General features: G+C 35.8%; 1 protein-coding gene across 1 annotated transcript in view; it reads right to left on the reverse strand.

Annotated features, from left to right (window-relative positions):
* The window catches only part of LOC140140627 (protein quaking-B-like), a 187,224-nt gene extending 159,948 nt beyond the window's left edge, over positions 1–27,276 (reverse strand). Inside the window, 1 exon segment of the mRNA XM_072162385.1 lies at positions 26,944–27,276. Coding sequence (XP_072018486.1) covers positions 26,944–26,989 — 46 coding nt within the window. The 5' untranslated portion in view covers positions 26,990–27,276.
* Positions 27,277–27,817: the final 541 nt, after the last annotated feature.

Raw genomic sequence — 27,817 nt, forward strand, 5'->3', positions numbered from 1 at the left:
CACCCATCTGCATGGAAACAAGAATATAAATTAGACATGTAAAAATATAATATCATTGAGCGTACATCATCCATGCCAAGATTTTGCGAAAAACAAATTGTGCAATTTACCATAAGTTGCAAATCGCACAAAATTCTCTATGCGAATAAAATCTCTTCAGTATTTAGCTTGGGAGTCGACTGTCTTCTCATTCGTATGTCTTCCTCATCTCACTCGCATCCTCCCACACTCTATTCTATTTTCTTTCCATGAATAACAGACTTTTGTTTCATTTGAATTAATGCACAGCGAATGTCCTTGTCCATGAATCAATACAAAATGAAGCAAAAAAGCACATTACCATTTCAAAGTCCTATCCTTCGGTTTCATCACTCACTCACACTTAGCAATAATTCATTGTGATATCATTTATTCTGAACCAAGCCATCGGCAAAAAAATCTCCCAAACAAATTTAACTGAGTAGACAGTGGATAATTTGCCAGTGCCAACACATACCATATTTAAATGGCATGAGGGGTTTATTGTATAGGGATGAGAACCGTATCCAATTCTGAAATAAAATGCCCGATGGGGAAAGGTATATATAAATAAAATAATGCAAATCGCATTACAGTTCGTATCAGTATTCACAAACATATTGAAACAATTTTAAAATTTTCACAGATGTTCCTAAAAATTGTAATATAAATTCAAACACATCCACTAAATGTGACAAGGCAAAATTAAGACAAATTTAAGAAAATATACTTGCAGAGCGGAACAAATGTACACAAACAGCTTCATTGTATGCTGATATATTTTTAATTTCAAAAATTGTTGAAAACAAGTGCAAGTAACAATAGCGTTTACTCGGTTTATCGTACGTTTTAGCTTTTGGACCATTAAAAATTTTTAAAGCATTTGCCATTCTGAATCGGTCAATTGAAGGAATTTTGGGGCTGAAACTAAGCCAAAACTGGACCAAAATGCTTCATTTTGTGCATCCAATTCCAGAAAGAGTTAACACAGAGCAACAAAGTACATTTGGAGCAACTCAAACTCTAGCTTTCTTACAAAGACAGTAATCTAGTCACATGAGGATTATGAATCTGTGCTAACTGCACGGTTAATGTACAGCCATTACGCTCTCATGAATGTGCACTGCGTATTATAAGGAGAATTACGAGTCTGTGAATTGTTGAAATCTTGGACACAGCCAGGGGCCAAGGCCACTTCAAGTCTTTGACTACATACGTCAATACGCTATCCTCAATCTAGTTCTACATGTATACATTTTACCATTAAAACGCACATGGTACATTTGTGCACCTGATAACATTCAAGCATGCACACAAATAATAATGTAACGTAAAAGTGGTAATTTTTGTGTGTAATATTTTTCGCTTTTTTGATTTTAATCTACTGCGCTTGATCTTAAATTCATGATTTTTTTAGTTTTCTTACATAGCTATGCATAAAAGAATACATTTATTTATTTTTGCGGTAGTTTTATTGAGCGTGATAAGGTGAACATTTTTGAGCGCGAAAATTAAGTTTCCACAAAGATTTACACTTTTACAGTATCTAATATTCTCTTTCAATATAAGAATCTTTCACCTCATTAAATTACCAATGAAAAAAAAACAGCTCAATATCTTTCAAGAAATCACCGTAAAATTGCCAATAATTTACTTTATCTAATATCATAAAATTTGAGCTTTGATCAGATCATATGATCAGATACAAACCCCTTCAAATAACAAGTTATTACACAACTGAATTGGCCTTTGGGCTGAGACATCTCCGCACAATCGTTTTTCTTTTTTCTAATGTCTTTCACGCTCGCGAGATGAGAAATTATTAAACGACAACAAAAATTATTGATGAATGACTAGGAGGAAAACAGAATATTATTGGATTATGATTCTATTGAGTGCTAATGTGTCTTTAATTTTTGGTGTTCTTGACGTGTCAGATATTGAAGGCTGTAACTTAAAAGCTTTTTCAAGTAATGTAATTTTGTAACTAAAACTAAACATAATGTAGCTGGTTGATTGAGCTTACATACGGGCACACACGCACACAGAAAACACACCCCACCCACATATATGTGCACACCCCCACCTACCCCAATATTTTTTTAATTCAAACTGAAGTTGGAGGCCGCTGAAGACAGTTGATGACATTACCAGTATACCAAAATAACATTTTTACAAGTTGAACTATCAAGTATTTCACAGCACCCAAACAATATCTGTTGCAAATGTACGCAATTAATCATAACCGCACCATTTTTTTCCCATAACATAAATGGCATTTCAAATTTGTTGAATTACTATTCTAACCCAGCGAACATATCAATCAACTCTGCTCACTCATTGCATGCATTGCGCTAGCAGTCATACAGTCGGTCATGTTTCCTCGTATCGGAAAACATTTTCCCGTCGACCCAATATCCCATCTTCCTACCAATGTCTTTTCATCCAGCCCGTTACGCTTCGCCTCAAATTGCGCAAGCCTCAGTCGGTGTTGACAATGCCAAATGCTGCAATGACTTTTTTTTTTGCATCTACATCGACACAGGCATGGTTATTGATTGACGCTCGTAGGTAGCAATGTCTTGTGCTCAGACAATCAGCACAGATAGGTAGGGATGCTTTATTGAGAGTCACTTCAGTCCACAGGCTCAAATAGCCATGAGTTACCTAACAAAACTGAAAGTCAAGGCATGCTCTAGGATCCACAACAAGCTCACCCATCAGGGCAAAGTTCTTTAACCCCAATATATCTGCACATTCATTGAATGACCTTTGAAAATGTGGGTACAAAAACTCATACTCTGCAACTTGAGGTCAAATGCGCTATAATTGTTTAATTGAGGTTATTGAACTATGCCATTGGGATGAGGCCATCATAGATCATAGTGATAAGCACTAGGATCTCAAACATGATGACAATCTATAGGACACAGTTCCTTAACCCCAATAGGCTTCTACATTCAAAGAATGACCTTTGGATGTGTCGGGTACAAAAACCTCATGTTCCACAACTTGAGGTCAAAATTTAACAGTTGCTTGTTTAATGAGGGTCATTGGACTTTGCCATTGGGGATGAGATCATTATGGATCATAACCAAAATGGTCTCATACACAATGACACAGTTCATTTACCCTCTATTCAACAATCATTCTGCAAAACTTGACCTCAAGTTGCGGAGTATGAGTTTTTGTACCCGATGCATGAAAAGGTCGGTCATTCTAGATGCAAGTATTCAGTGTGTGCATGGTCCTCCATCTGGCTGTATGGATTTCAACTGGAATTGCCCATTCTCTCAAAATCACAATAATAATTCAAATCATACTGCTTGACAATAAATTCCTTTTTATCATGACAAATCTGACAAGTCCTAATAATATAAACTCAAATCCCAATAACTTCAAGGCGAATATGAGAACACACCCACAAATGACAGGAGGGTGAAACTATAATGCATTTCCGTTTTGTTCTTAAACCCATTTCTTACACATTATTACTGACAAGAACGTGACAAGAAAAACCAAGGCCTCATTTTTGCAGCCTTTTCAACAATTTTGCTTTTGCAAAGCTTCTGGCGTCGCCTACCTACAAGACCTGTCACACCAAAGGTGTTGAAAAGGACATAGCAAAGACGTAATAAATGGCATGAGGGCTGGGGGCTACCACACCGATTCACAGTCTGACGCTGATGACCAGTGTGACCGGCCATAGGAGAACTGTCAGATAAAACGGATGTGTTTGGACAGAGTTGTGAAAATTTGGCCGGCAAAACCAACACATAGATTTGTCTTCTGACCAAATTGAAATCAAGTAAGCTCTTGGAATTACAACATTTTCATCCACTTGCTGTTTTGTTCGAGATGGGGGGAAGGGGTCAGCAGTGAAATAAATGTTATTCTGTTGATACAGCTATATCAGACTTCGGGTTTGTTCCCTAAGGCGACAAAAAACCCAACCTGTTTTCAGGCGGACGGACCTTTCGGGTAGGGTCGGTCAGGCGACACCAAAATCTGTATATTGCAATATTTTGAAATACAAAAAAAAAAATAAAATAATAATAAAAAATAAAGCTCTGAAATTTTCAAAATTTGGATTGCTATTCATTTGTACAGGGAAATCAAATATTTTCCCCAATTTTATAAAATCTGGGTCGGTCAGGCCCAGAGAATGGGTTTTTTAAAAATGTTGTCGCCTAATAATAGTTTTTCCCCCATCTTAACTTCAATCATGGTCACCTGCCGTCTGCATCTTATATGAAGACTCACTGCGATGAGGAGTATGTCGGTTAGCTACCCTGAGCGAGCCCACGCTACTCTACTCGAGACAGATGAGGGGGTGGAAGGCCCAACAAGTGATGATAAAATACCAACGTCAACTCTCATTAATTTCATTTACAAATTTGTCTTTTTGCCTGTCTGTTATAAAATGAAACAAACGTGGAATGTCAACAGTTTATTGTATGGATGAGCAAAATGTGTCGGTTGTGGGGATATGTCATGCCATATTGTGTTACTTTGGGGTGTGTGTGTGTTTGCAGGCAAACAAGGACACATGCTCTACATTCGAACCGTGGACCACTCGGTAATGGGGGACGACCGCAAATGCATGTATAATGTATTGCGAAATACACCCTCTATCTTTACATAAGATATAACGTCCGCAGTTGCTAGGTTAATTCGGACGTCCATTGCATAGTCCCAAACAGCATCCACCTTTGGAGGCGATTAAACGCCTTGGTGTGTGTGAGGGGGTCTGATGGTGCGGATGTCAGCTTCTAATCTAAAATTTAGTGATAACAAGTACAGTGTACATGTACCAATCCCCGGTACCAATCTTATAACCCAACAGTATGATGTTTAAAATGTGTACACGATTTGAATTGATTTCTTCTTGAAAGACCACACAAATGCCTTCATTTTTAAGGAAATAATATCTATGCAAACTTCAAAATAATCTTCACTGGGCTACACAGATCCCACATGTATGACATCCCAACTGTACAAGAACATGTACAATGTTCTGAAAGCTCTCCATTTTACAAATGTTTGCCTATCGATTCAACTGTTTTACAAGACAAAAATTCAACTTCTTTCGATTTCCTTTGGGCAAAATATTGAGTCACTGCCTCCGGAGGCATTGGCCTACAACAAGCTGTACGTCCTTGGGCTCACAATTTGCTGATGACTTCACTACTTTAAATAAAAATGTCACAGTTTCTTGGAGTTCATCATCAGCTTAAGTACATCGCAAAGTTTAGCTGCCTTGTTGCAAAATTACATGCGTTTGTTCATATCTCATCTCCTGAAGACTAAGTTCAACCTTGCGTATCAATACCTGATATCATTCAAATATAGAACACACACAACACAACACCCCTGAACCAAAGTTTGTATCAAATCCATTCCCTTCAACCAGGACTTTGAACCTTGTCCTTGCCATGAGCTCATTCAGTGCCTTGAGAGGATTGGATTTGACATGATTTCCCCTTCCCCTCGTCAACTTATCAATCCATAATTTCCACCCTTAGCTTTGTAATTTGACACCCATGACTCCGACTTCAAATCTTGTAACAATTTCTTCCCCCTGACAGCCCCAATTACTGTAAAAGTAGTCAATTTTGGGCGCATAATTGTTCACGCTTTGCAGATTTTGAACTATTTCACTCGTAAATTCAGGATTTTGACTTTTTATACAGATAGATAAAAGAACATATCGTGCAATTCATTTCTGCAGCAGGCGTGTTGAGCGCGACAAGGGTGAAAATTATTACTCCGCGAAAATGTCCACTTTTACAGTAGTCTCATCCCCCAAGCAAAGTTCGAAACATGCACTGCCTATACATTTTGTAGAAGATACATTCATCTTAAAAGTTCATTATAATTCTCAAAGATACTGAAACGTAACAAGATATTTTTATCTTGCGAAGGTGATTTGAATTTTTTTTTGGGGGGGGGGAATTCATAAAAAATATTGAACATTAATAAGACACATGTAGTCAATGATGGAGTGTCGACAATGTATGAAATTAGCCTCGGAACAGGGATGACTGACTTGATTAGGTACATGTACTTCAAAGAAAATTCAAATGCTTCCAAATTTGTACAATTCACTATTTTGGTTCTTGTTCCATGTTTTCAAAGTTCTAATAAAACCTGTTTGAACATAATCCTAAAATGGAACCTTTCCTTAACTAATGCATAACAAAGTTCACTTAAATAAAATTGTAGCAATTTCTACAAATAAAATCAATGGCAGGTAGTTAGCTTAATACACTTCCGCCCAGTCCTACAAATAAGTATGCTTTCTGACAAGTGTCTTGCCTGGGTACTGAATACTGGCTCCCAAAACAAGAAATGTGTTCCCACCATGCATTGTGCACCAGTCTTGAAGTAAAACAAATAACACATACACTACCGGAAGTACTCAGTACAAATGACCATACGGGACGTGCATAAACATGGGTAGCATTTTCAGCCTTCTGGTATATCAATGACCCCTTTTTCAAAGCCTATTTTGGTATATGAATGGGTCCTTTTTCAAAATTTTCTCAATTTTTTTGGAAAACAGCCCAATTTTTCCTTAATCTAGCCAAAATTTTCCCAAAATTTTGCAAAAAATTTGTAAAGACAATTTTGGGTAAATTCGGCCGAAAATTTTGACTTTTGGTATATCAATGGGTCCAAATTTCTTGAAAAATTGGTATATTTATGGGTCTACTTCCAAAATCTCAGCGGCACGTCCCTACCAAAACCAAACTTGAGTACCCCCCCCCTCCCCCCGGGTACACTATCAAGGTGAAGTTTTTGATGCGCAGCGCTATCAGATTAGATTCCATCCCAATGGAAAGTATCTATGTGCCAGGCGATGAAATTATAATGCCATATCATTTAGCATGAGATCTCGATAGTTTACACTAAAAACCATCTGACTAGCACAACGGCAGAGTTGCATTATGGGATACTATATCATTTCTCTCAGTTTATGGTAAGCTTAAATCTTGTCCCAAATCCCCTCTTGAGAATGGATGGACACAGTTCCGCAAACACTTGACAGTATGCAAATGAATGCAAATAACAGTAAGGGGTAGAAGGACAGATGAAAAACAGGTAGGGTTGCCAAAACCATCATCTTATAGCCCAATTGGGCCACTTCTGACAATTTCACCCACAATTGTTACCATTTTCCGTCTAATAACCCAACGGTAAAGAAAACCATTAAGAGACATCAACATTGGCTGTGCCATTTTCAGTAATATACTGTGTATTGTCCCATGGAAACTACATGAAGTAATGGCAATGTGACAAATTGGGTGACTTAAATCGCTGATTTGCACAGACACCCCACGATTTTGGGCTGCAAATTTATGGCAACCCCGATGAAAACAGGTTCATTCAATAAGAGCTAAGGAAAGGGTGGAAGAAAGACATAGGTTTGTTGAGTGTCAACTTATTGGTATTGATCGCTGTTGACATTGCTTCTCATTATACCTGAGCTGGAGGAAATAGCCTCCTACTCAATACAAAGTTTGCTTTACCTCCATTGATCAATACAATCATGTAACTTCAATGTTTAGTTTTCAGAAATGAGGTTTAGTACCCAAATTATACCAGCAAAGTTCATGTGTTCATAGAGGTGTATGTATGTTAGTGAACTTGGATATTATGAGTTGGGTTATCTAGCTGGAATTCAACCAAGCCAATCCTACTGGATACACTGAAAATAACAATTATACGGCAAAGTTTCATTTATGGTGATGAATTCTAATGTACGCCTTAGCTTGTATACCAAATGTCATTTCACCGTCAGTCGATCAGTAGTCTTGAAATTATCAAAACAAGTTCAAGCAGCAATTAAATATTACCCATTTTGCAGCAAATCAAAACAAATCAATGTCTCAGTGCTGGAAAACAAAATAAAATGTCAAATTACCGTTGATTTTTTTAATTTTTGTAAATAATGTATTCAACCTGTTTGCAATCAATTTGGAATATTATTCACAAAGACCGAATACTGTCAACAATTTTTCGGGTGGGATAATATTGACAGTGCAAAATGGACCGTAACCTGTTTAATAGAGTCTGAAGAACCGGGCTGAAAACTACAAGTTGATGCCACCAACTTTTTCTCACAGGTTACGCAAAACAGAGAGAGAGAGACTGAGAGAGGGATATACAGAGAATTTGTAAGCATTTTAAGCAACAACAATAATACAATCAATTACAAGCTTAGTTAGTTCTGCATATAGTTAAGAATCAAATTCACACTATTTTCTAACAGGAAGCTACAGACTGGAGTAAAAATTACGCACAGTAAAACTTGTTAAAAAGGATGCGTAACACCCACTGGTTTCCTCCAATCTACACAAACCCAGTGACTGCATGAAATACTAATTGAATCTAAGTACAACTGACTGGTCCCTTTCACATCACATAACTGGGAACCCATGACCCATTACAAAATGAACTGTCTACCTCTGTCCATAAAAACGAAGCCAATTCTAAACCTATTTGACAATTGTTCAAATATTTCATACAAAAAAGTGCAAATCGCTGTTATGACAACAATTGTGGAAGTTTTTTTCCAATTATTTACGAGTACACAACTACACATACCGTTTCATAACAATTTGTTGACGATCGTACTTTGACAGACAAATTGGTTTTGTAAACTTGTATGCCATTTGAAGTTTTAATTTATTTGTAGAAAAATTGATTCATTTATCATCATTGTTAAATTGTTACCAACTTACTGGTACTTAGTACCACTTTTAAAACTCTTAAAAATAGCAGCCTAGGGAATTTGTGGGATAGCAGAGCCCTGCACTGTATTGTTACCGTACTAGATCAACGAATTTCATTACAACTGCCTGCCAAAAACCTTATCTAGAGGGAGCTTTGTCCAAACACCTGAATTTCCCAAATGAGAATTTTCACTGAAAATTTTCATTTGGGAAATTCACTAAAATGCAAATAATAAGCATTTTAAAATCCCCTACAGCTGGCTGGATTTTTTGGGTGATAACAATGTATGTACCAACTGGGGTGCCAAGCAAGACCCCCTGAACTAAAAGAATTCCATCACCACTTTGTAGTTTGTATGTACATGTAATTTTTTTATATGAAATAGAAAATGTGTCTTTTGGAATATTTTTGTTGATCTCCTTTAGTTCCCAAGGCAAGGCCATGATTCCCACAAATTATTCAAAGGGATGAAAACAAGTTTACCCGAACAGGTGGACCATCTTGTCCGAGCATCTTGTGTATTACTAGTAATAGGAGGAATTCTAAGGCCAAAAAAAAAGTTTGTTTCCTGTAGCGCGCGCATTTCGTTTTTGACGGCTTTCTTGCGCATTTAGATTTTTTTTTTTTTAACCTGGAAAAACATTGCAAAAAATAATATAAAACACTACTGGAGTAAACATTTAATCTGCAGGTTGAAAGGGGGATCATAAATATTCTTGAATAATTTATGAAGAAATATGATATTTTTTTTGTGTCAGAGAGACCAACTGTATAAATTTCCATTCCAATTTGCAGCAAAAAAGTTGTTTTTTTCATTTGAAGACATGGATTATAAAAAATAAAATAAAAATAAAAAAACACATTTTGCATTTGACTTTTTTGACCTGCTACAGGAAACAAACATTTTTTTTTGGCCTAATGAAAGCCAAATAAATGGCTACTTTTGGCTATACACTTTATCCAGGTCAATCAGCTCAGAGTTTGCAGAGAAAATAACAACACAACAAACTGACATAATTCTTCGGGCAAGGATTTGCCATTATTATTTCTTGATTTTATTAATTTTATAGCGGTCCAAAAAAAATTGCCCCAATTTCATTTCTTTGAAAACCTCTACACTTGATTGCATAAGAGCAGCCACTTGAATAATCTCACGTACGCACAATTCACAAGTTATTAACAATATTAACAAAATCGCTCACTGTTGTCGCTGTGCAGGCGACTCGTACATTACTTGATGAAAATTATTTTTATAAACGTTTGCTCTGCACTGGTAAAATATAGAGTAAAATGAACCAATTTTTCACAAGTTGCAAAACTGTCACTACTAACTGCCAATATTATTATTAAAATTTTACTGTGCAGTAGTCTGCAGCACTGTATTTTTGATGACGTCACCACCTCTTTAAAGAAATAATTTCACCATCCTACTCACTTATGGAGTAGTATGCTATAAAAATCAAGACATACTATACTAGATTTATTTTAAATGAATGAGTGAAAATCAGGTTCTAAAGTATACTGGATCTAATCACTCTTGCAGATCACTTTCAGGGGGTTCCCAACTTCCCATTACCATTAGGCGCCAACATGCAACAATAATTCAGTTTGGGGAACAAAACATGATAGATCTGCATATTTGGGAATATTGAACCACATTGAATTTTCAACAAAAATGTCTATTTTGTCTAAGCACAAGTAAATCTACATCCAACCCAACAAGTCCCCTCCATCCAGTTTTGGGTATGCCTGCTTTTGATATCACAGATCCACACACGCTCACCAAAAGTGCAAGATAAGGTTGACACTACCATGGAAGTAATATTACATCCTGGTAGCCCAGCAGAGAGGAAGTGGGTTAGCTTGTAGCCTTGTGAACAAGCGCACATCTCATGGCTATCTCTACTGACATCAGTCTCTTCCTAGACTCAGTTTATAAGCTGCAAACTGATAATATCCGATTGATAAAGGTTTGGCACCTATTTTCTTATCAACCATTACTGTGTCTCATGGTATCAATGTATACATATTTTGGTTACCATCTTTGAACGAGCTTGGAATGTTTCTTGTACCAGTAAGCTTAAAAATCATTTTCCAAACTTGAATTCAAAATGTAGAACACATTTTAACTTTAAGTAAGCAAGCTTTAAAAATAATGTTTCCAAACATTCAAATGCCTTCCAAGAACGTTTTGGATTGCTGCCCAAACATGCACATAAAAATTCCAATGGTAAAGACCCCAAGTTTTGCAATGCAGTGTAGATGGTAATGTCCATTCATGTGAGAGGAATCCAGTGGTAGTCAGACTTGGCGTTGATCAAATAAATAAACAGCAAGCTTCTCCTCCCCAAATATGCATTTGAAATATATGATATCACAAAAATTTTACTATCAATAGCTCAGAATAAGCCTATACATGAACCATAGTATAATAGGTCACAGGGCTCAACTTTCACATTTAAAGGGCACATCAGTTATGTGGTTTTGGGTAATAATAAGCTGGCCTCCCTATGACTGAAATCAGGGAAATTCACCATAGCTTAGCCCTCCCCACCTGGATGTAGGCTGCAGACAACAAGTTTCAAATGTTCTTTAAAAATTCAAAAATTTCAGAATTGTACATTTTCATGACTATATTTGGAATCAGGATGAAAAATGCATTAGAATGAGTACAAACAAGTTCAGTGGTTCTTGAGATAGCTCTTGATATTTTCTCGTAACTTGGACCGTTTTATGTTGAATCTTATGGCCAGCACGCAGAGCTTTAAAGTTTCAATGGTAAGTTGGTAACACTATGCACTCATACAATGAGAGTTCCTGTGGTTTTTAGTTGGTTCCAGGTCAGTACCCAGTGTCAAGGTGGCTTCCTGATTGAACACTGTCACAAGGTCTGCAAGGCCACTGGTATTACTAAAATGACTAAATTTAGAAGCAAAATGTGCTGTTTCAAAACACTAGAAATTGGCAAGCACCAGGTACGTACCGCTTTCAAGTTTAATCAATCGTACTACTTCATGAACTTGCATTGTTTATTTGTTTATCATGTTTAAAGCATGGTTGGTCCCACAATAAAGAAATTTGATATTTATTTTACGGTCATCTGGCTCAAAATATGCTAAGGTGTCATATTATAGCCATATATTTTGACATCTTTTTTTTAAAATAATAATTATAGAAATGGAATATTTGCTAGTTTAGTGGCAAGTTTAGGTAGTAAAGACATAGCATACACAATTCAAGTAAAATCCTTTCACTCTAAATAATAAAAAAAATAAAAAATAGCTGTAAAATGCCTATTTTTACACTTTTTGTTTGTAACATGCCAAGAGACGCCTTTTTCAACAGCTTTTAATTTTTTTTATGGATCCTTATAGAAATTCATGTGACCTGTTTCCCAAAATGGTGCAGTAAACCAATCAAAAAAAACAGAAAGAGGCATTATGAATTATAAGTTAACAGATCAAGAAAAGGATTTAAAAGTTTGCCTTGCGTATGTTACTATTGTCTGTCAAACTTTTGATTGATTTTGAAGTCCCTCAGTTTTTTATAAACAAAGACTTGAAGCATAAACTAAAGGGTAAATCTATTGTAAATAACTTCATTTCTCCATATTATAATCAATTTGTAAGTGGCTGCCATCTTTTTGAACATATAACAATTTTAAAATTTTTCTTGAAATGTCTGTCAAAATATAACATACGCAAGGCGGTGCTGTAATTCCTGCTAAACTAGGGTGATACAGCTAATTATGCTACATGACATAGCATTTAGCTCCACCTAGCTTTGTGGCACTATCACTTTGTGAGGAGAAGCTTTTTGATGACACAATCCATTGTTAAGTGTTGTCTGTCAAACATTTGTACAAAAGTAACATACGCAAGATTTGTAAAAAAAAAAAAAAAATAACATACGCAATTTGTTTTAAAAAATTAAAAATCACTTGATGTTCACATTATGATGATAGTTTAGAGTTTATAAAAGTGTTTTAAAACATGTGATTTATAAACTGCATGTGATCTTTATTCAATTTCCCATCTTGAACTACTGTTTTTGCCAAATTATTATTCTGTATGTTACATTTGACAGACATCTTGCGTATGTTATGGCTTGACAGACACACATATTTTATTTATAACAATTTATCCTCCTTATTGTAATATTTGGACACATTTTTTCCACAATCAGTTGCTGTAGGTCCTACACCTAAATAACCACAAAATACCTTATGTAATACTTTATAAATTTTATTTGATTGCAGAAAATCATCAAAATTGTGTCTGTCAAATATAACGTCACATAAAGGGCTAGAAAATTAAATTTGTGAAGTAAATGGTCTATAACTTATCTTTCTTTTAGTGTATTATGAGCGATATATGTGCATACTATAATTTAAACCTGGTTGGAGACCAAAAGAAAAGAGCTGGAAAAATAATTGTGTGTTACACTTTTATGACACCTTAGCTTATTTTGAGCCATCTCTATTTTCCCATGATATGACAATTGAAGCATCAAGAACAAAAATTCCTTTAAAAAAGGAATGGGGGCCCAATGGGAGGTTTGATGCGATGTGCTGAAATGTAACCGTTTGGATAACTTTTTAAATTTTTCATTAAAAAAAAAAAAAAATGTACGGTAACATTTGCATAAAGTTAAGATATTTTAAAATAATAATTACTTGGCTTAAAGTTAAACTATTATTTATTCAGGGAAAACTTGATCCAATAATGTACTGATAGCTTGTGTTGTCATCAGGCTTCCCGTTAGTGTGCGTCATTGCGTCCAGACGCGTATTTTACAAATTTGGACGCAAGTTCACATGGCTAATCAAGTATTTTGCGTCCATGTGGACGTAGACAAAACTTCGAAATTTAATCATTAATTGATGATAAAAATAAGAAATTGTTTTATTTTTACGATAATAAAAGCCCCAAAATTTTGACCAACCTGCTAAGAATTGAAGTAAATTCTGCAATATTTGTCAGGAAATCGTGCACTTTTTGCATGCTTTCCGTCGCGATCGCTGTTTGATGGGGAAAGTCCCAATTGATGCAATTGTTTGTTTACAAAGCATGCTGAACTGACGACGTGCAGTTAATGTTTATTTAGTTATTTATCACAACCTGACAATATTCAGTTTTTAATATTTTAAGTTTATTTTTCATAAATAATCTACGTTTCCTTTATTAGTATTATTGTTACGATGAATAAAAGCAATTTTAAAGACAAAATCCAAATGATAACCTTTTTTTGCATTATTTGTGGCAGCACGTGATTTAGCTTTTATAGCATCATCAACAACACGTGGATCTGAGTAAAAGTAAAACCGGAAGTAAAAGTACGAAAATTTGCCAAAGATTGACAGACTTTGCGCATGTTTTTGCAGCTGTTTCTGACCATGTTTTGGACAAAAACTGATGCAGAAATGAGAAAAATTATCATTGCGACTGGAGGTGGAATATCACGGCGAAAATTTTATTTTAACAATCAACAATCAACGCGGGTTGCCATTGCGTTTCCCGGTATGATTGATCGTGAATTTCAGATGGACGCACAAAAATCTGTCTGGACGCAAGTTTTTTCAATCTTGTCAGCAAACTTGCGTCACACATGACGCACATTTTAAAACCCTTAACGGGAACCCTGGTTGTCATCTATGATGCACACATGTTCCTCTCCGATTTCAGTTGTCCTACATCTCTGCCCAATAACTCTACACATCCCCATACACTGCAGGGTAGTGTTATGATAAGTTTATTATGAATCAATGTCTTCTACTGAAGCATGAGCCTCCCTGACCTGAATTGAGTCCGATCTGACATTTATAACACATTGATTTTAAATGAGACAATTATTAGCCAGAGGTCTAGTTCACTTGGAGCGCCACGGTGTGTCATCTTCAGTAGATAGCAATTAATTTTAGAGAGGAATCTTTTTTCAGGGTAGATATTAATTTGTGCACACTACACACTTTTAATGCTAAAACCATAGCTTATGCAAAATCACATGTTGGTCCACTAATTTATGTACCATACATTGTAGATGAATTTGTAACGAGTGAACTTAAACACATGCGAAAATAATGTTTGATGAAATACTCATTGTGCAAAAATTACCGGTTCCAGTGTCCGATATCTAGTTTTGTAACCACTACATGAGATGTACAGCTTCCTAGAATACGGTATCACTCAATGACAGAGACGAAGTTTTATTAAGGCTACAAAAATTTATGATGCATTAAGCTACGATTTGACTGTATGCATATGATCTAATATTGTGCATTCAAATTTGTATAATTATCATACTATTGTTTTGCAATGCATTTTTGCATAATAATATTGGTAGCAGTATTGAAACTACAAAATATTATCTTTTCCCCACAAGTCCACAAAACTGTCCCTTGTACTGTGTACAGTACACCCCCTTTTGTTTGTTTCCAATTCATAAGATTCAATTTCACTTTATGTAAACCTTTCTTGATATCATGACGAATTGACGATTAGCATCACAGATGGCATTTTTGTTTTTTCCTTCATAAGAAATAATATATTTGTCTTTCATTATCACACCAATATTGGGGTGGCATTTTTTCGTTTGTTTTGTTGATAAGTACTGTGATGTCAAATTGTCCCAGTTTCTTCCCATGCTCTGCCCCTAGGCACAGCCTAAAAAAAATATATATATTTTGAATTTGAAGGACATCATATTCAATACTTTCTAAATGACAATGTTCAGTTTATCATTGACTGAATCTATATGCACTTATTAATAGCACTACATCATTAATAACAACAACACACAGCGAGCTAACATTTGCAAATATAAAAGTATTGTATTTTTGTTATGAATTTATCGAATACATGCGAGGATTAACAATAAGTACAAATGCTTGGAATCAATACTCAAGCAGCAGTGCACCATAATGGATATTGATGGCATGGCATCATTAAATAACTTGCATATTGCCCGCATATTACACATCAAGTTTCCCCTCTGTAAAAGGACATTATCACAAATTGCATTTTCTTACTTCAATAAAAACACTCTTTTTGAGTCGTAAAAATGTCTTGCTCACAAAATAATGCAGTAGAACATCACCATCAACAAAGATCCATTAAAATAAATTGATTCATACTCATGTGAAGACAAAGTGACTTCACGTAATTCCACCTTGTCCAGAGCTGTTCAGTTTTTCTACCGATATCGATAGATCAATACCCCTGCTGGCTGACTACAGGCTTGCCAGGGCTTAAATGTGGGAATTTCAACAACTTGACAAGCGTGCTTTCATGGAGTTTTAGATTGTAGAAATTAATTAAGCATTCATAGCCATATGTTGTAATGATTTTTTGAAGTACTTAGCGTGAAAAAGGGTGATGACTTAGTCTAAATTCTATACGACTTTGTGTGTAATTCATATTTTACTTGGGTACATTTTATGGATTATTGTGGTAATTCATGTATGCTGAACTGTGGATGACTGAGCTATGAAAGAGCTGGAATGTATACTTGTACACTGCTAACATAAAAAATAAAATATACAAATGTAAACCTACGTTGCTTCTGCCGAGGCTATATCGCAAGTCGTAACAAAAGCTGTATAATAACATCTTCTAAGTTCTATGGATTCTTCCAGCAAAAATCCCATATGATTAATTATCTCTCACCTTAAATAACCTCTTATTGTATCCTCATTTGATACCTTATCAATCATCCTACTATAAATTAAACCCACTTTTAGTCATATTCAATATGCAATAGCATTAATTGGGTCTCTATCTTCATAGGAGTCATTTAAGCTTTTAATATTGCAGGTTTTAAAAGGTGGTCGACCACAGGAAATTGACCAACCTCTTTCCTTTTAATTTAAAAAATTAAAATTTTCAGAATATTTCTTACAATTTCTTTGACCTGTGCGCAATTTGATTTCCATGAATGATGTACACCAATTATTATACGGGTCTATGTCACAGCATAGACCATAAAAGAATAGATCTTTTTCGTTACCAAAGGTGTTGTGCCCTTACACAAGGCTCTTATATAAATGTCTCTCTCTACCCAGGTGTGTAAAGGGGTCCCGGCTTTTGATGGGAAGGTAAACAGAATGTTGTGCAGGAGGAGGTCAGGTGGATACAACAACATGTTTCACGGATGAGCCTGCCTCACATCGCTTTGAAGAAAAAAAAGATGGACACTCCGGCCTGTAAAATACAGACATGAAGCTGTACCTTTTTCTTTCTAAATGGTCACAGCATCGTAATATTTCACAAGCCTTCCTGTTGATATAGATGGAAAACTCAATTCTTAGACAATTATAATATTACTGTCATGTGAATGATGTGAATCTAATAAAGGTTTTGCTTTCATCATTTGTTTGTTTCTGAAAATGGCAAGTTACAACATGGCAAATTAGTATCACACAAAATATACCGGTTGTGAAAGAAATTACTTGTTTATTTTTGGATCAACTTTTAAATGAAGTGAAGATTTATCTTTTCATTATTCAACGGTCTCTATCCTTTATCTGTCTGTCTTATAAATAAGCGATTTCTTGTTTTCAGCATCCCATCAATAAACTAGAGTGAGATTCCAAAATAGATTTTGACCTTTTCACTTGTTCCACATTTTGCTCATTTGAGACTTCATTTATGAGTATTCTGAATGATGAGCCAATCCAGTGATTTCACACTGCAGAGTACTTACATTTTGAGATACCACATCGATTAATGGTTCCTTTTATAATCTGTGGAGAAATGAACCCCGGGAAATGAACTAGGGGCGGGTTAAAAATATCTTGTTTACATTAAAAAAAAATCAGTCTGAAGAAGGTTATTTCCAACAGCACCTGGATGACCTGATTACATTTCTATCAGGGAGGCAAGGGGTCTGCTGAGAGACACTAAACCAGAACTTTTCCTTTTTGAGACGTCATCAATCTTTTTGGTTGCTCCCTTATTTCCCTGATTTAAAACAAAAAAGTCCCAAGTTTTAACCAAAAATGCAATTAAAAATAGCAAATTAAAAAACAAATTCCTTTTCCATCTGATTGGCGGCAAAACATGAAATCAATGGTGCCAAATGAATGAATGAATGAATGATGCACCATGGGTAACACAAGATTTACTGCCAAAGTGAAAATTTCGGCACCATTAATTTTTCACATTTTGCCATTTTTAAAACCTGCCTTACATTGACCTATGATTATATTTGATTGGTATTATTTTTGCAGTAACTGCTCTGAATGCCAAAAAGCCCAAAAATAAATGTAGCGTGAAAATTTCCAATTTTACGTACACCGGTGCAATATTTTTCGTCCAGCAAATTCTCCAAAGGACTTAACAGCTACCAGACATACATCATCGGCCATGCACAACCTATGATTATGAATGCTTTATTTTATTACCAAAGTGTTTAGAAACCCGTCGTGGTTATTTCTTTCGCAATAATAAAAAACGTCGCTGGTCCCTGATTGGTATACCAGATCCATTTTCCGTGGCAGATTAATATGACGGCGAGTAACTATGCATTATTATCCCAGGTGCCATTTTAAATGTTGGCTGTTCTAGATCTGTGCCTGTTACTACCGTCATATATTGCATGATTGCAAATTATGACTGGGGAAAATCAACGTTTAGTGTTACTGGATGAGTTTCCCATCCATCTCCTTTGTTTTAAAACTAAATCATGACAAGAGTCAACATGGCAAACATATCCTGATGGTGGCTATGTCGATGATATGCCTAAATATGATCTATGTAGCCCTGGATGCAAAATTCATTTGCTTGATTATGCTCAGTAATACAGTCAACTTTCAACATCACATGTATACAAGGGAGCCCAAAATCAAAACTGAGTTGGTAACCACCCTTTGAATTTATAAATGTTCCATTGATAAATTTTCTACCAGATGTGTGATATGTTGATCAAATCAAGCTGAAAGCATGGAATACTTTTAATTCAACGCCCAAATATTTCCCGCAAGCGATGGTCCCCTCACCTCACCCACCCACCCTCCTGAAAAGCCCCCTTCCCAACAGCAGATATATGTAAATACAAGAAAGTAAAGTTTGTAAACCATGTATTAATACTAGTATTGACCCACCGGTACTAAAAACTATTGAAATGTTATGCTGTGACTTTCTTTATGAGTTTTATATGGTACTTCCTTACCATGCTATGTACTTCCTACATGTAGTTGCATTGCTATATCACTAACTGACTGACCTATTGACCCCTTCCCTCTCTCAGTCTGTCTGCAATGTAGCAGTGCTTTGCACTTGACCAACACAAGGGCTAGACTGCAGACCAAGTATGGACATGCCAACATTAATATTGCACAGCTAATAACTAAAATATCTCAACTTGCAGCCTCTAGGCACATTGGACAACTACACAATATTGAGCAACCATATAGCACTAGCGGTCACTAGCGAGAATCCCTTTAGAAAGTGTTTTCACAATATTAAACAGGTTCTGTACCGTTCTGAGAAGTTCACAGAAACCCCAAGGCAGTTTGAAAAGAGGACAATATCCTAGTGAATTTAAGCAGCGCTTATTGTAGATTTAATACAGTCACTAGCTACTTATCGTAAGTGAATGAATGGTTGGAAACTGTTTTTATAACATGTCTGGTAAAGCTGTAGAATTCAGCAGACATCATAGGCGTAGATCCCGGGGGGATGGGGGATTTACCCCCCCCAATATTTTGCCAGGGGGGATGGTCCATACAATCATCCCCCCAATGTTGACGCCTGATAATGGGTTTCTGACCAAATTAACCTCATATTTGCCCATTTTAGCCCCAAAAGTGCAAATTTTTATATACTTTTATATGCATTTAATATACTTTTACACCATATTTCATCAGTTTAGCTTTAAAATAGCAAAAATTTTCAAAATCATTAATTTGAAATGAATTTGAATGATAACTTCAACATAGAAATTAACATTTACATTAAAAATTTGAGCTACGGTACCCTTGCATTCCATCTAGACTGGAAAGTACTTTAAAAAGTTACTCAATCCCTACTCTCATTTTATTCCCGGTCCTGAAAGGGGTGTCATTTACGCAATGGTCAAAGTCCCCCAGAGGGATTCCCCCAATGCTCCGTCACTGGTGGTAGTGATGCATCTGATTAAAATTGTTATGCTGAATTTTCTTGTAAGAGATGATATCGCCAATCAAGGAGCCTCCATTTGTAGTGACAAGAAGTAGGTCTCCGGCGGTCGGAACTTGAAGTGGCTAACACAGGCTTCATTTTCTCTGCACAATTATCAAATTGAAAAATTGCCCCAGATTTTCATCTTAAATTTATTTAGAGGTGATGGTACAAGAGATGGACGCCAGATTTTCTTACAAACTCATTACATCAAAGGCTGTTATCCAATGCAATCTGGCTTTCGAACGGACGTTTCACAGGATTTCAGCAGAAAAACAAGAAGATTATAACACCATGCAGCAAATGTTATTTTCATCTTCATGTTTTGAAGTAAATTGCCAGTCATAAATTGATGACAAGAAGATGCTAAGAACCCCTAACAACATCATCCATCTGAGCACAGTTCTATAACCTCAATATACTTGCACATGCATAGAATGAACTCTAAATGTGTTGAGTACACAAACTCATACTCCATGACTTGAGGTCAAATCTTGGGCTGTGAGACTCTGAGGACAGTTACTCAACTAAGGCATGGAATTGAGAACATTTTAGCTGGAACATAGTGAGAAGAAAGAGCCCCTCATCTGACTCATTTACTTAATTTCATTATCTCGGATCTATTTCAAATTTGGCTGTAGCCAAAGCGGGATAATTTTCCACTCGGCTTAAAAAGTAAACCTAGTCAAAACTGGTACCTCTGTGTCGGATTGGCGAATTGCCGTATCCTCGCAGGAATCGTCAGGACCAATTGACTAGATAAAGCACCAGTCTTAGTGACATTGACACCGCCATCTAAATCTGCTCTAGGCTCATTTGACAGAAAAAAACATCAATTTTATCAGCTCCCACTTTGCCTCTTGAACACAGAATTCAATCAACAACAACAAAATCTTTTACTTGCCTGGTACTGCAAATCAATTTGAAAAAGTAAAAAATATAAAACCAATGCAACTAAAAAATCTGATTGGTTTCACAGCCTGTACACACTGCAGAGTGAGTACATCATGTACAAAATGTGTAGTACATGCAGCAAGGTCAAAGGTGACACAATAGGAAGTTTATAGCCTAACAAATTATTGAGCTTGAACTTGCTTGAACCAGGGAAGTGGGAGTGCTTGAACATAATATTACAAGCCATACATACTGTATGCACTGGTCGGTATATTATCCAAGCATAGACTGTAGAAGATTCAAGCATGGGGATGGGGCCAATATTTTTTACAAGATTTTGTGAGAATTGATTTACTGATTTCACCCAAAATCTTAAATCCTGACATCACCAAACAGTAGGACCTAGGCTATCGTTGCATCCCCCAATGTACTTAAAATTGGGAAGCATTATCAGAAAAAAGCTTCAAAATTTAAAATTGGGCTGGATTGCTTCGCTAAAAACTTGACATACTGAGAATTTCAGGGAGTGCAAGTTGTGGAGTATGATTTTTTGTACCCAACCCTTTGATCCGCACCGCATCTGGGAAATGACCGCACTAGCATGTTTCTTGTTTGCAAACAGATTGTCCGACTCTGATATCTAAATAAATCCATCCAAAAATATCACTAATTTTAACAGCACGAAAGTCACAATTTCATACAAGCTTCCAGGGGGGGGGGAGTCAGCACCGCTAAAGAATGTCATCATTTGTGACCCATCCTGGTGCCATAATGATGCATTACATACTGTAGAACAGGCCCAGGAGAACAGGGCATTTTTTTGTGTGTTAATTTTTCATAATTATAACTCTTCCAAACAGTTACATGGTTTTTTTTCACAGACAACTTTGAATCATATTCATCATGAAAGGTGCAAAAATCAAACCCGTAAAGATTTCCCCGCTACACAGTACTGGGATTTAGCTGGCATTCCATGTCATTTCTGCTTGACACTATACTCCAAGCATTAGGGACAAAATGTATGAAATTATCACCTTTAAACCTGTCTCCAAGTGTGTACTATTTGTAAGCAATACTGCCTGTCCTACCCAGGGTGTCCCAACAGAAGTTCCACAATATTTATTTCAATATCACCTAAATATTTTTCTAATAATTCCAATTGCCTGAACAGACTTCCTTTTCCCACTCGACAATTTTCAAGAAGAGTGGGTTGACGGCTTGCATTTAAATTTTGAGAAATTTCAAAAAATTTTAGGAACATCAATCTCTCAAGTAGTACTAGAACTTGACGGTAGGCCTACCACAAATACACACAAACCACCCATCATCAACATTTTAAAATAATATTTGAAGTTGGCTATTCTTCAACTTTAATATGGAAGATTTTTAGCAAATGTCCATGCTGAAATTGTCACATGTAGTGCAGAATCTACCAAGTTCTCAACTATAAAACCATGAATGAAACCAACTATTAAAGTTGTCAACAATGCCAGTAAAATTTGATAAATTGTTTCTGAATTTGGAATTGACCTTCAATGAATCATGATCCAAGCTATACACCATGTTTTGCAGTTGGCTTTGCTAGACCCTAGTTGACCTTATTAATGCTGACTCCCTGCCAGTTGGCACAGAGGTTAAGCATTCCATCACTGTGATTGGCCCAGTCCTAATTTACTAAAACAAGTTCACAGCAAATGGCACCTGTCTTGTTGTGGTATGAGCTTAGTCCTACATGTACAAGGAGAGGACCTGGTTTCCCCACCTGCATGTAAGCAAATAAGGGGCGCACCATTAGATTTCCAGGGGGGCATGGGAGTTTTTGAAGAAAAAAACTTTGCCCACTAGTGAGAAAAAAAAAACTTTGCCCACTAGTGAGAAAAAAAAACAATTTTGCCTCACTGATGAGTAAAAAAAAAAATTTCCCCACCCAACTTTGTATAAAAATATACATTAAAATTGAAAAAAAATAACTAAAAAAAATTTGTGCTCTTGGAGGCGAAAAAAAAAAAAAATTCGCCGCCTTTGGCGCATAAAAAAAAAAAATTCTGCCTGACCCAAACTCCCATGCCCCCCCCTGAGAATCTAATGGTGCGTCCCTAACATGTTCATACTCATATAGCTCATGAAACGATTCATAAGAATTTGGACGCTGCTTTTAAAACATTGAAGATGGCACTGTTATTATTAGGCTACTAGTATTATCCAGTGGTGCTACATGAACAACACCATGACCATGGGGGTACTTCCTTCACATTGTACATAAATCTGTCTAGGAGGATGTTGGTGCACCTCGAAAAAAGGAATTGGTGGAAATGGTGGTGTCCATATTGACTGTTCAAATCACTTGCCAACTGCATAGGCCTACTGTTTAGTATATGAGCTCTACACGTAGGCATGGCATCACAGATCCCGATGGCAGCTTGGAAAAGTCTGTCTTATCTGTGAGACTAGTATTTTTACTTAGTAATGAACTTTAAAATTCTTTGCATGTCTTTGGTGTCTCACTGCCAGTAAATCACTTTATTTACCATGTTTACCTTTACTGTCTTATTGTTCAGTTGTTCAACATGTTATTCAGTAAAATGGCATCAAATTATTTTGAGAATGTGATTGGAAGTAGTAGTTCCATGGTAAAACTAGACAGAAGAGAAAGCAACAACTATGTCTATGCAACTTACAAATTTCAAGAGTTTTTACGGGTGCATATTTTCACAAATGGGGGGTGGTTCTGCTGCACCCCTTGCATCCCACATCCCACTGTGTACAGTGGACCAGGATGTCAGAACATCAACTTTAACAGTCAGAATTGGGTTAGGCCTACAAAATATCAAACAAACAATTTGATGCAATTTGTTGCAAAATATAAATCACTTGGTACTGCCTACATGGTTTGATTGTATACAAGTCATGAATATTTGATGACCCAATTACTAGGTGGCATGCAGCAAGTCCCACAGATGACACCTGGGACTACTGTTATTGAATTGGAGTTTATGTCAGCCTTGCTCATTAGAATTCAAGGTCAATCCTATTGTGTTGAATGGGAAGACCTGGAAAGAACAACATTGACCAAGGATGTGCTTTAATTTAGGCCAAAATTTGTAAACTAAACACTGATTAGTATGCACCCCAGCCAGTGCCCAATGCTACAAATTTATGCACTTGACCTGGTGATCTGTCAATATGATGCCTCAACCTGTGCATGCTAACTGCTGAAACTTTATGTATCGTATGGTACATGGGTTCACAAAATGCTATAGATGTCTATAAGTTTTATAACACATAGGGCCTATTTATTGAGTGAATGGTTTTCCAAAATGTTCAGTCTATCATCCTTTTTGAAGTTCAATCACTAGGATCCACAACATGCTCATCTATCAGGGGAACAGTTCTTAAACCCCAATACATTTGTACATTCATTGAATGACCTTTGAAGATTTGGGTACAAAAACTCATATTCTGCAACTTGAGGTCAAATTTTGCACTATGATTATGTAATTGAGGTTATTGGACTATGTCATTGAGATGAGGCTCTTGTGGGCCATAGTGAATGGTGTCCTGCCTTGTCTGTTGTCATTAGACATTCATGAATCATTCTCACCAGATGAGACAGATTGTTTATTTTGCAACTTCCGAAGTTCTGGTCAATATTAGTCAATGAAAATTCCCCCTTTTTCATGAAAAACTAAGTTAATTTTTGAAATTTCATGTACTATGATATAAGGCCCTATCATTTGTTCAACCAATTTAAATGTAAAGTACATGCTGGTAGGTGCGAGTACATGTAGTAAACTGCTATGCGATACCAACTAAAAATTATGCCCTCTGAATAAGAACTAAATTTAAAATGAGCTGTGTTCATTTCACCATAAACTTTGGTTTCACTTTAATTTGTGCAGGTCCATAATATAACTGTGTCCATCACTCTGTCATTAAGTCTCCAGGAAATTGGTCACATCCACCACAATTTTAGCCATGCATCATAACCTACAATACCTACTGAAATGCATCATTTTGCACAACATGAACCCGTCAAATTATAATACACAAATTATACCGCCACAACGAGGAAATAGTACGGCATAAATATGGCAATGCCAGTTGTGGCACTTATAAAAAAAATAGCAATTAATCGCTAAACCTGTAAGCTGCTATCATTTCAAAGCTCACAATTAACTTGTAATTATGAGACAAACACAATGTCTGTTCAGTGAAGCATGCAATTTTAGTAATTTCATTATTGTTGATCACTTGAAAATCAATTTCAGCTTTGAACAAGGGACATTTCAAAGCTATGTCACATTACCGGTACTAAAATTAATTACATTGTACACACAAAATGGTAGTAACAATAACATCTTGCTTTGAAATTGCTTTGAACACTAAAATTTTATCAGATTTTTTCGCTTGAGTTTTGTAATAACTTCTTTGTCACATAAAATCATTTCCTTCAACATCATTTATCAAGTAATCTACTTTGTAATGTAACAGATCAATTTATTCAGTTAACTTGTTAACATTTTGATTTTTGAAATTTTATAGGGCCTATATGAAGCTTCAGATCAAATGTTACACAGATTTGAGCAACAACATGAAAATCTGAAATTTACGGTACCGTAACTTACCTCAAGATTATTGTAACTTCCATAATTTTTCTATAAAATTTCAGTCACTATAGTATAGATTTTTAAATCCATAAATTATGCTAAGAATGAATCTTTAATTTTAAGCTGCTTATTTGAAAAAAAAAATCCAAAATAAGTATACCTGTGCATGGGACTGTGCACTCAGGGCCGTCTTTCATTCATTCATGCTCAAGACAACTTTATTGGAATTATAAACCTGATTAGCATAATGCCAGCCTGGAGCCATTTGCCATGAAATCCCATTACAATACATGAAGCAGGATTGGCTGAGAGCAAAGCACTTCAATTCCTCACTTGAAGTTTTTCTTTGCAATTTACAAAAGCTTTGGGCTAAGCTTGTTATGAATAGCAAAGAAGTGAATGATTATGGTCAGCCCAGAATAGTGCAAAGAAAAATCTATTTAATGACTTAGAAATTTACCAGGGGAATCTTATTCAATACTTTGGGTTCTTTGAAGTTCTCAAAGCCCAATTATATAGGTAGGTATTGAGATAAGATCAAATTTGCATAAAATGCAATGAAAGGATTTTATACTTTTGAATTTAAATTTTTTAAATATATGACAAATAAAATGCAAAATAATTATTATTAAATAGCTGGATTTGGGTTTTTATATTTTTCCTTATTAGTGCCTGGGAATAGTGTTCAATTAATATGATATAAATTCAATCTCAATTAACGGTTTCATTTGTGGGTTGCTCACACATCAGAACTATCATCAGCAACAATTTGTAGAATTTTAATGGATCCCACGCATTTTTAACTCTAATATTAATGTTAGTTTGTCCATATTCATTGAATTATTAAGTTCCCATGGAAATTCCAATTTGCATTCTGTATCCCTTTAAAATCTGTGGTTAACTTTTTGAATGCATTTATACACAGTGAGTGACCTAACACAATAAACCCATGTAACTTGACCAAGGTGAGTTGTTCATACAACCATAGAATTTCTGTTGCTAGTTAAATTATAAATCCAGTTTGTATAGATCTTACAAATCACACACAGTTTACAACCATAGATAAAGAGTTCAGATACTGAAAGTCTAATAAAATCGGCTGACATACATAAGAACCAGCTGTTATGGCCGATCATTTTATGTACCCGATATCATGATTCACTGGGCAAACTTGTCAACTTCCTATGCCGTGGATAACGCGTGTAGAGTGTTTGTTATGTCGTCCATTTACATTCCATTCACATCCAAAGTATCTGACGCTGGACTCTGTAGTGCGACAAAAATCACACGTTTTCTTCGCATTTCCGTTTCTCAACTTACGTAAAGTTTACACCAACTGTATTCTACATAGGTTTAGGAGTCTAAATATGGCGACATTTTCACTATGGAACTTTGGAATGTGGGAATTTGAATGAAAAAGAAAGCAGTCTCGCCGAGGGAAAGTGGAGTGGGTCGCATTCCAATACACTACACTCACAGAGTCGATAGAGGCCATCAAGTCAACATAGTAGTTCACAACAAAAACTTACCTTCGTCTAAAACTCTCTCCACATGTATAAACATGTTAGGTACCATCGGTAATGTATTTTATCCTTTAAAAGTTGTGCCAGATATTCCGGTGTTGGTACCATCGGTTTCTACTGTATGATTTCTGGAGTTGTAGGCGGCATTTTGTTGGCGATATTCGGGGTTAGCATTGCCCGTATCTGGGCGTCTAGCGGGTGAGCCATCATTTTGTGTGTGTCCTGTGTGTACATGTATGCAGTAAATGATCCCGTTCACTCGCGTACAAAACTTCTTCACTACGGCAAAATTGTTTATCAAGTCAGACACCAGTGTTGCCAGCCTGTTTTCTCTCTAATTGCTTTTTACTGACTGAGTGCCCAATAGCTAAAATCCTTGATAAGTCAATAGAAAAAGAAAGTTAACTGGTTTCACTGTTACAGTATGGGCGTGGCATTTTGGTGAAAAGAGTGTCATTTAAATAAAACTTTATTTTCACGGCTTTTGTATTTCCTTGTAGAATTAAAATGGTTCGACAATATTTTTGGGTGTATTTTTATGGACCTTTAAGGTTGGGAAAAGTCATTAAAAAGCATACATTTTCCATGACTGAATCAGGAAAAGTTTTATTAAAAATTTAATTAAAAATTCTTAATTTACAATAATCATACTATTACTACCTGTTTTGGGATGCTTAAAAGGTGGTACCGTATAACGAGGATATTTCTGGAAATTAGGAAATGGTCTGAGCATGCTTTTTTACATTAATTGAGTATAGCAAAGTGCACTGATCAAATAGGTTTTTATTTGAAGCAAATCGGACATACGGTTTTCACAATTATATCAATTTTATTTTTATATATTCTTTGTATCTTATTGTTTTGATCAAAAGTCAACATA

This window comes from Amphiura filiformis, chromosome 19 (assembly GCF_039555335.1).
Source record: "Amphiura filiformis chromosome 19, Afil_fr2py, whole genome shotgun sequence".
In the NCBI taxonomy this organism is placed as follows: Eukaryota; Metazoa; Echinodermata; class Ophiuroidea; order Amphilepidida; family Amphiuridae; genus Amphiura; species Amphiura filiformis.